General features: G+C 39.3%; 2 protein-coding genes across 3 annotated transcripts in view; one reads left to right on the forward strand and one right to left on the reverse strand.

Annotated features, from left to right (window-relative positions):
• Nucleotides 1-887: 887 nt before the first annotated feature.
• On the reverse strand, nt 888-9,577 carry nprl2 (NPR2 like, GATOR1 complex subunit). 2 transcript variants are annotated; one of them, XM_005927418.2, is made up of 11 exons: nt 9,433-9,577; nt 7,813-7,904; nt 7,549-7,717; nt 7,354-7,462; nt 4,540-4,676; nt 4,131-4,228; nt 2,992-3,028; nt 2,349-2,442; nt 2,143-2,260; nt 1,887-2,029; nt 888-1,797 (listed from the first exon to the last, which is right to left on the reverse strand). In XM_005927418.2, the coding sequence occupies exons 3-11, from the start codon at nt 7,708-7,710 to the stop codon at nt 1,730-1,732; spliced, it is 966 nt and encodes a 321-aa protein (XP_005927480.1). In that variant the 5' UTR covers nt 7,711-7,717; nt 7,813-7,904; nt 9,433-9,577; the 3' UTR covers nt 888-1,729. The 2 variants fall into 2 exon arrangements, with proteins under 2 accessions (XP_005927480.1, XP_005927479.1); XM_005927417.3 differs by lacking the exon at nt 9,433-9,577 and adding an exon at nt 8,152-8,883.
• hemk1 (HemK methyltransferase family member 1) overlaps nt 8,974-10,533 on the forward strand; it is a gene marked incomplete in the record, with an annotated part of 10,822 nt that continues 9,262 nt past the window's right edge. The window contains 1 exon segment of the mRNA XM_014335204.2: nt 8,974-9,269. Coding sequence (XP_014190690.1) covers nt 9,204-9,269 — 66 coding nt within the window.

A 10,533-nucleotide genomic window follows, 5' to 3' on the forward strand; every position in this document is an offset into this window, starting at 1 on the left:
ATGTGTAGCAGCTGCACCTGTCTACAATGTCCTCATGGCAAAAATCAATCAGACCATACTATTTGGATTAAATCATTCATGTTGTTGGTCAAAACAAATTATTTTACGTATAATGTACTCTAGTTCGTACATATCAGAAAGTTGTTAAATCACCAATTAGATAGACCCTGTTAGTACTGGTTTGGACCCACTTTTGGACTGTTGCAGCAGAAATTGAGATCAGACCAGGCAACATTTTTCCAGTCTTGTTGTCCAAAATTGGCGAGCCTGTGTGAATTGCAACTTCAGGTTCTTGTTCTTAGCTGATAGGAGTGGCACCCGATGCTTTGTTTTCTGCTGCTGTAGGCCATCTACTTTAAGATTTGGCATGTTGTGCTTTCATTAACGCTCCTCTGAATACCTTGGTTGTAACGACTGGTTATTTGAGTTACTGTAGCCCTCTTATCAGCTCAAAGCTGTCTGACCATTTTCTTCTTACCTCTGGGATTAGTAAAGGCCTTTATGCACAGAGAAGTACCGCTCACTGAATATTTTCTCTTTTTTTGGGCCATTCTCTGTAAACACTAGTGATGGTTGTGTAGGAAAATCCCAGTAAAACAACAGTTTCTGAAATACTCCGACCAGCAACAACCATAATACATTCAAAGTCACTTCTTCCCCATTCTGATGCTTGCTGTGAACTTTGTCAGGTCTACAAAAGTCTCAGTACAAGTCTGTATTGAGTTGCTGCCACGTGATTAGCTAATTAGACATTTGTGTTATCTTATTAGCAGCTGAACCGGTGTGCTTCTTAAGGTGAGTGTATATGGTAGTGAAAAAAGTACTTGCAATTCAAGTCATCCTTCTAAATAAAAGTACATGAAATTATTATTAAAAACGTATTAATGGCGGGTGTAATTTCAAAGCATTTTATTTCAAATATTTTCTTCACAGTGTGATAACATAAGACTGTACCTGCTTGTTCCAGGGCTTCACTCCCATGATGAATTTTACTGCCGCTAAGTTACATTAAAAAGTTTTTACTATTTTGTAAACAGTTATAAATAATATGTTTCATCACCTACTAATCTGAAGGTCAGACATATTTAAATATCCTTGGGTAAAAAAATGAACCCAAACTGCCCTTATCTGTGTGTGAATGGGTGGATGTGTCTTGCAGTAATAAATGCTTTCAGTGCTTCCGTTAGAGCAAAAATGCAGCATATAAATAAAGTACAAATTCAAATACATGCCAGTGTGTTTTTTTTTTACATTCCATTAAATTATAGCAACAGTTATATATACACACACACACACACACACACACACTAATAACATTGCATTAACTAACTGCAAAGGGATCTTCAACCCTCCAGGAATGACAAAAATCAGCTAAAGGATATGTGGCAGTGCAATCTGTTTTTATGTTGGAATGTTATTTGTGCAGTAGAAATTAGATGAATTTGGGGTTATAAGTAGAGTCAAAGCAATAAAGATAGTAAAATATGTATGAAGTATGAAACCCACGTAAATAGATATTTTTAGCTTTTTTTCCATTTAATGAATGGATTGTATAGCCACATAATGAGTGTGATATCCAATCTTTCAAGTTTTTTTTCTTTTTTGAACAAAACTAAGCTAAGAAAACTGCAAAACACTACTCATTATTTTCTCTGTTAATTGAAGAAACCTCCTTCTCTAGTTCAAGGCATCTTTGGCTGCTTAGGCACTGCTGTACCCTTCTGCCCCATCACTTCCAGCACACGACAATATTAGGATCGTTTTCCAAACGTTCATCAAGCTCCTGGTAAGTAATCCCTGTAAAATCAGGACATTGTAAGCACACTTGTTTCACACCATCAGTTCTTAAGTTTTGTCCAACAATCAAAGAAGGCTTCAAACCCTGCCTGTTTTGCAGCAGATCTCATCGTAACTATGACAACCGGTATAGAGTCGAGGAGGCCTGCTTCTCTCGTCGCGGATCACCTTCACGGGATACTTCTGCAGCCGTCGAATAAGACACTTCATTAGTCCAAACTGGATCAGCCTCCTTAGGAGAAACGAGTGACATGACACACATACAGTATGAGCCAGTGCCACTTTGACCTGAATTTTCAGGAGCGCTAAGTCTTTTCAGGAACTGATCATTTGAGCGACGCTAACCTCTCGTCGACCCTTTGAAGCTGCTGTGAGTAGCGTGAGCAAAGGTCTCGGACTGTTGTTCCCGGACTTAGCCCACAATACAGCTGGAACACATCTCTCAGACTCGCGCGTTTCTGACCTGAAAGTGACAGGGCAAAGCTGCACAGTTAACGTCACAAAATAAATAAAGATTAACACGTGTTTTAATGGTCATGACCCCAACTAACCCTGCTTAGTGACGTAGTTAAGGCACTCCTCCTGAATGGACTTGTCATCTATGAGGCTCTGGACTTTTGGGGTGGTGCAGTACACATTAGAGTACTAGAGAAAGACCCATGAAGGCAACCAGAACAAGTCATCAGGAAGTATTAGCCACTTTTTAATAGCTTGCTTTTTACAGCAGAATATCAGAAGACTAGAGACAATAATTTAATGTATTTGTTAAAAAAAAAGAGGAAAAGATTAAAATTAAAGTTTTAAATAAAAGGTCTTGCACAGTTAGCCTTCCCTCACTTAAAAAACCTGCCCTAATATTCTGTATTCAAAGTGGTGCATAGAGAGCAATGTGCAATATATAAATTGGCTTTCTTTTGAAATAAATGAACCCTTTTATCAGAATGGCCTTCAGAACCGATGCTTGCTTTACAGCTTTACAACCTGTACTGCTCCCCCCCCCAAAAAAAGTTTTTCTGCACAAGAAAATTCACTTTCACAAAAACAGAAAAAAAACAAAACATTTCCAGAACACAGAAGGAATTATATGAAAAAAAAAATTACAACTTCTCAATTAAAACTAACATCGGCCCTAATGGTCCCTGATAAACTGTTCCACTACACTCATATATGTGTGATGTGAAATTAGTTTAATACCTGGAAAATTGACACCAGAGTCACAACACCATAGTACCTGTGAAGTTAAAAAGAGAAGTAAATACATCTTTTTGAAGTGTATTTTGACTACAGAGTGAAAATGCAAGTACACCCCCCTCATTCGGTAGCTTGAAAAACCACCTTTAGCTGCAATAACTTCAGCTTATCGTTGTCTCTATGACTTTATCAGTCTCTCGCGTCATTGTGTTATAATGTTTCCATTCACTGAGGTTTGTGGGCATTTATTTATGCACAGCTCTCTGAAGGTCCCACAACAGCACTTCAATCAGGTTGAGGTTTGGACTTTGACTGGTGATTGCAACATCCTGACTCTTTTATTTTTCAGTCATTCTGTTGCAGATTTGCTGCTGTGCTTTGGATCATTGTCCTGTCAGATAACCCAGTTTTGGCCAAGCCTTACAGTAGCTTTGGGACCGATGGCCTCACATTTGACTTTGGAATATTTTGGGATACACAGGAGTTCATGGTTGACTCAATGACTGCAAGGTCACCGGGTTCTGTGGCTGCAAAGTTCAAAACATCACCCCTCTACCACTGTGCTTGACAGCTGGTGCGAGGTGTTTGTGCTGATATGCCGTGTTTGGGTTTTGTCAAACAGCGCTGTGCATTCTGGTTAAATGTCAACACTTTTGGTCTCATCTTTCCAAAGGACATTGTTTCAGAAGTCTTGTGGTTTGTTCAGATCCAACTTTGCAAACCTACACTGTGCCACCATGCTCCTTTTACAGTCCTTCCAAACAAGCCATACTTCTTCAGTCTTTTCTAATTGTGCTGCCATCAACTTTAACATGCTAACTGAGCTCTTGTCAGTGTGAGTGTGAGTGTGTGTGTGTGTGTGTGTGTTTGTGTTAAAGGTTTCGCTGAGTACTGTACGACCTGACCTTGAAGTGAATCTGCTGGGATGTTAACCTACAAGAAGTCCCGGGAATATTGTGGGATTGTGTTAGCTCCCACCTGAATGGTCCACAGCAAACTATTAAAACTTCTGCATTTACAGAGGCGTTCACACTTGGTTTATCAGTTAATCAAAACAACAACATAAAACAAAGTTGTGGGATGAAGCAGTACGTGTGTGAGGTTACTAAAGAGTACAACTGTATTTACTGAAAAATACTTACAGGAGATTCTGCACTGCAATACGAACAAGATTCAGCTCAACGTCTGCTTCAGCAGAAATTTTCTGGATGTGTCTAAATCCATCGATGTAGGGAAGAATCTGCAGTTAGCAGCAAATAGATAAGGGTTAGAGGCACGTAGTGCTTTTTGCATTACTGTGTAACTAAATGCTGTAAACATGTTAACTCATAAAAGCAATAAAACAGTATTGTACCAATAAAGGGCATCTTGTCTTGCACTAATGCCTTCTTTCAAATCATAAAACAAAGGATATAAAAACGTGCTTATATCACTTCCAGCACAGCTGATAACAAGTGTTTAAACACTGATCTTTCTTCCAAGCACTTCTTAGAGTGCTATCAAATACCTCTCAAGAGCTGCAGCCAGAGGTTGTTGACATTGAAAGCCTACCTGTTGAGTGGTGAGATCCCACTGAGACTTGATAAAATGGTCTTTGCACTGGGTAAAGACTGGCACGTCGTACTCCTGAACTATTGGGGGGTCTTTTCGCAGCTGAATCAGCTTTAGATGAATGGTGTTAGACTCATCTTAAAAAGGATACAACAAACAAGAGTAAGAGCAGTTTAAAAAAAACAAAAAAACAAAACACTGTTGCTGCCAACCAACATGTGAATACTGCCTATGTGTAGCTGGTAAATTCTTAAAAAAAAAAATTGACTCAGAAACATCAGCCTGCATTTCCCATTTCTGAATTTCTAAAAAGAGTAACAGTCAGAGCAAAGCCGCTTGCATAGTGGCACTGCTTTGTCTTGACTTTACCTAATCAATCCAAACAACCACATAATTTCACTTTGGGCCATAGCCCAGCCAGCATGTTGGTTGGCTGATATGGGCTTATCAGAGATATTGGAAAACCTGTTGTTAGCGAACATAATGCATAACAAAGCTCTCCTCAGTGAAGAGTGTGCTCTCCTACTGCCTGGATGTCTGCCACGCAGGGGCAACTACTAAAACCAGGAAGGCTGTGCAGAGGGTAATTAATACTGCCCCAAACATAACTGGCTGCTCTCTGCCACTCCTGGAGATCCTCTTTCCTCAGGAAATCCAGGGCCATCACAGGTGACCCCTCGTGTCCCGCCATCCCTGTTTGACCCGTTGCCCTCTGGTCGAAACCTCCAGTAAATCAGGCCCCAAGCCTCCAGACAAACAGTTTCTTCCCCTGGGTCATTCGGAGTGTTGACAAACACTACCCCACCCCTACCCTCCCACCCACCAACCAACCAATCTAAGTCATGGCCTGAGTAACCCTCATCAGCTTTTATCTTGCCCTGTATATATTTCTCCTGCTTGTTATTTATTCCTGCTGTCTTACTATTTATATTCTATTCCGGCACAGTTGGTGTGGAGGACCCACAATTTAGTTGTACGTGTGCAATGAACATAACGGGCCATTCTATTCTATTCTATTCTATTCTATTCTAGATGCTTGAGTTCATTTAGAAATGCTGTAATCACATGATTTGTCTAGTAGAGCAGCTGCAGCTCTATAGTTTATGATACTTTCAGTATGATCTGCAGCACAGTAACAGAGAACATGTCACATTATTACTGAGTACATGGATCATTACAATTTTGGGCTTTTAAAGATTTCTCTGAGCTTTTCTTTTTCTAGGGTGGAATGAACATACAGCATGCATCCGTAATGTACTTTAAAAATGCATGTTGTATTTACTCTAGTTATTGTCTAATATTAATATGTATTTGATGGAGTACCAAAAGGTTGATTCTGTTCATCTGGATGTAGCCTTTTCAATGGGAGAAACGTTTCCTCACTCATCTAAGTGACTTCTTCAGTCTCAGCTGACTGCAGGTTTCTCCAACCTTATAAACAGTACATTTGCACAATAACTGAAACCAGCCCACTGAATGAACAATGGGCTGTGAGGTCAGTTCCTTGATCATTAATATGCAAATTGTCATGACCATTGATCAACAACCACTGATAAATGCCCATTGATCAAAGACCTGCGGTCAGCTGAGACTGAGGCAATCACTTGGATGAGTGACGAAACATTTCTTCCAGTGAAAACGCTACATCCAGATGAGCAGAATCAACCTTTTGGGATTTACTGACCTGGATGATTGAGCATGCATCAAGACATATTTGATGGAGTAATTAACTTTACCCAGATAACAGCTTTAAGTCTCTGCAGTGTCTGTATGTACTGATTTATAATTACACAACATCATATTTACGTTAACCTAGCTATAAAAGTAGACGGTAGGAGGACGAAGAACATTTGAACTTTGGACCTCCACAGCCTAAAACCCACAGACTGTACAGGATTCAGTTGTAAACGCTGTGTACATTTTGTATTTACTCCGGTCTTTAGTCTTTGTCTACAGTTAAAATTGATTTGATGATCTAAAACATGTAAATGTGACAAATCAGGAAGGGAGCAATTACTTTTTTACAGTACTGCAGCTCAGTCTTTGTCTCATCTGTCCATAAAACCTTTCTCCAGAAAGCATTTGGCTTATCTGTGTGGGCAGCTGTCAACTATGGAGTATGGGCTTCTTTCTTAGTTGGCACCTGTTTATGGCTGCTTTGAGCCTTGGTGGTTCCTGTTCTGTTCCTGAAAATCCTAACCAATTTCCTCTTATGTGATGGTGACAATCTTCCAGACTTCAGCAGTGTTGACACATCAGAATACATTGTACTTACATGTAGTTGTTTAAACAGATTATCTTGGAATCTGCAGTCAAACTTGCGGAAGGGAAATCTATAATTTCCCTTCCTACACCCATTGTTCTGAGTATTGGCAATCTAATGGGTGATGTCAAACAAGCATTTTTATGCTGGAAAAGAGAACGTACCAGAAAAATCATGTAAATCAAGATCACTAACAAGAAGTTAGTCTCGGAGAGTTAAAAGACATTGTAGAAACTCCAGCACCACTTATTAAAAGATTTAAGTGAGTGTGTATATTTAAGTTATGTATATACTTCTGGCCCTGTGTGGATTAGAGAACATCCAAAATAAGTTCTAACTTGTGTGCCAAATTCTTGTCTTTTTAAGTCATTAAAGATTTAAAATAATTCCACCCTGGAAAAAAGAACAGTTCAATGAAACAGTACAAAATTACCATGACATTCATGCCCATGATGAATGTGTGTAAACGTCTGACCACAGCTATATATTAAAAAGATATATTGCTCCTTGCCACAGATAAAACTTATAGCCAGTAAGATGCCAAATAATACCAATGGGTAGGGTGCAGGCTCCCGTGGCATTAAGATCCTCTAACAAAGTTGACATAATGGGTAAAAGCTTCTGTTTGCTCTCCTCTTTGGATATAAAGCCGCTCTCCAGCTGCAACACAACAAGACAGAAAATCTCTAAGAAATCATCCCGAAGAAAGCGATCACGTGAACATGTGAGAATGTGATACTCTTTACCTCCAGAGTTGTAAGGTATCCAGATAGCTTCTTAACAATAGGCTCGAGGCTGCAAGTATTGGTTCGGGCATCGCAAACAAGGCCGAGGTTAAACAGGAGGGCATTTCGGCTATATTTCTTATGTTCGATGCACACTGGGCAGCCAATTAACTTTTTTCCCATTGCAGTGCTAAGATAAAAAAAAAAATTAAAAAAAAGAGAGATTGGTTGATTAAAGACTTCAAACAAGGCAGGGAGACAGACGAGCAGAATAAGACTACATACACTGTTATTAATTTGTTTTGTAGCTCTGGCTTGGTGATAATATAAACCTGAACGGTGTCAAAGAGCTCCCGTGAGATGTACTCTTCTGGAACCTGTTAGGAGAGGACACAGTATGACAAACTATGCCCAATACGATACATGAGCTCAGAAGGATTATGCAGAGTACATGTCAATGCCAAATGACTATGAAGGATTAAAAACCTGCCTCGCACGTTTAAAACACACTCAGTCATGAACAAGCTCGCAATTGGGGCATTTATAAAGATAATCATAACGACAGTAGCTATAAAATAAATAACATAACATAAAACTACTTTACCAGACCATCTGCACACTTACCTGATATGTTATCTTGGGACCCAGAGTAGGATGAAATTCGCTGAAAAATATACACTCTATCCGAGTGGGCATGCCCATCATAGATTTTATCCTCATGGAGAACTAATCCAGAGGTGTTTAAACCCTGCTGAGTCCTATTAACTTGCCCCAAATTGCGTTAACAAGGTATCTGCTGTGTGTCTACTGTGGATCTTCCCAGTTTATTTACAGCAGCATGAGCTAGCATATAGCTTTAACGTTTTAAGACAACTTAGCGACGTCCTTAGGTACTTCAACGCAGGTCTAAAGTTAAAAGACGCCCTATAAAATCTGTTATTAATGTATTAAGCAGAGGTTATGGTCACCCAGGCATCAAACTATTCAATAACTCGACACATCAACGCATGCAAAAACCAGACAGGGAAGAACAACAATAATATCGCCTTCAGGGACACCCAGTAACTTAGCTTTGGAAGAAAAATTGACATCGCAAAAACTGTAAAGGCAACAATAAGACAGAGGAAGTCGTGGCGTATGTAGCACCAATAATGTTTTAAAATTAATATAAAAGTAACACGAACTCTGTTGTCGTATAAAAACGCTTTAAAGTATTGGGCCCTGAACAATTGCACAACACTAAGGAAAATTTCCCTTTTAGACAATTTAAAGGTTTCGAATAATAGTATTTACCAAATGTAATATTACTTTTATTACCTGCTAATGACTTTTACATTTATAGATGCTATTTTACCATCTTACTTTACAGACTTAACGTATGTGACGGTGTAGCTTTATATGTTTTACAGTCCGTGAAGGCAACGTCGTTCAGTGGTGTCAGCGCTGCGCAGACTGCGCCGCAGTCGCTCTCTGTGCCGCGTGTGTAGGACACAGTACGAGCCCTGCCAGTTAGCTTGTTGTTCCGACACAGAAAAATGTTTGAATTTCATACAGGACCGTAAAGTGTAGCATGCTGATCTAACAGACTACTGCCGCCATACAGCGAGTTCAGCCCGAGAGCGCACAGACTCTGGAAACCCAATGAATAACGATGTAAAGACTTAATACTGTTAACCATGTGGAGAAGGTCGCTGAGTACAAGCTACTACAGATGTTTTGGGTGCAGGAGTTGTGGACCAAAGGTAACTGGTCAAGTTATTTTTTTTATTTATTTTTTTTCCGGGAAGTCGACACGTTGCGTCCAAAGTGTTGAACAAACAAAAACATGACAGTGTCACGGCTTTAAAAACCAACCAACAGTCCAAACCTGTTCCTGTTGCCTTCCTAACTGGAAATATTACTCACATTACAAACTGGCGCACCTGTAAGCACAGACCAGGTCAAATGAGTTTCTTGATCTGTTTATCAGTTGATTTCCATTGACGCAACTGGACCAAATCTGTTTTCTGTTATCTTCTTTTTAACAAAATAAAGTGGCAGGCACACACAGAGGCAGCAGAGCTCAGACTGAGTCAAGCCTTCAGGAAAACATTCCTGCAGTTCTCGATAAAGCTTTACAAAAGCTCTCCTGCTTGTTGACAGGCGAACACACCTGTCCGTATTCCTCAGACTTATCAGTATCAAACCTTCCTGCTGCTTGCTGTCTGTTGGATTTGAAATTGTACTTGTTATTTATTGAAGCCGTTTGCACTATTATATGCTAGTATAATTTTTTTTTTGCACAATCCCAGCCTTATTTTGTATTTATTTGTCTTTCTTTTGCTTCATTTTTTAAAATCGCTATTGCATATAAAATTTTGCACTACTTCACAGTATAAGGCCTTTATTATGGGCCCGTGGTACTTTCAAGCAATTTTATTGTAGGTTATAGTTCTTTATGCTGCTACTATCACATAGTAATTTCCCCTTTAGGATCAGTAAAGTGATGATCAGTAAAGTATCTATCGATCTATCATGGCACATAACTTATACCTGTACTAAATAAATACTATATAAGCTTGAATAACTCAAATAAATAAATAAAAGGATTATTGTCCATACACATACAGTAACTAATAATAACACTTCTCTCTTACTGGATTACATTAAACTAATGTAAGTTAACTTGACTTACAGATTCCCTCTTAACCCCTTGGTTATAGGGAGGAAGTGAAAATTATTTATGACTTGTCAGTTAGACACGTGTTATGAGTAATCGTGAGTGGTGTCTGAGGTTTGATCTAAAATAAATCGTGATGATTTCCAAAGTTGCTGGAAATTCCCCTGAGGAAATGCTTAATGGGAGTCTAACGTCAGTGTTAAAAAAACTGCAGTTGATTTCTGGATACTTGGAAATTTTATTTGAACTTAAATGCGACAGGTGCCAGTTTGGCTCCCTGGTTGAGCTGGTGAACATGTGCCATATGGTTCAGAACTCAGCAGCCTGGGTTTGAGTTCAACCCTCAG

Source organism: Haplochromis burtoni, unplaced genomic scaffold, assembly GCF_018398535.1.
Source record: "Haplochromis burtoni strain Fernald_Lab_line unplaced genomic scaffold, NCSU_Asbu1 Contig_100, whole genome shotgun sequence".
NCBI lineage: Eukaryota > Metazoa > Chordata > Actinopteri > Cichliformes > Cichlidae > Haplochromis > Haplochromis burtoni.

Excerpts from the sequence above, each read along its gene's own strand:
- nprl2 (XM_005927417.3), bottom strand. The coding sequence starts at position 8,247 with ATGAGGATAAAATCTATGATGGGCATGCCCACTCGGATAGAGTGTATA. Across the intron at positions 3,029-4,130 it reads ATTGCAGTGCAGAATCTCCT|GTACTATGGTGTTGTGACTC; the intron begins GTAAGTATTTTT and ends TTAACTTCACAG. Across the intron at positions 1,798-1,886 it reads TGAGATCTGCTGCAAAACAG|GGATTACTTACCAGGAGCTT; the intron begins GCAGGGTTTGAA and ends CTGATTTTACAG.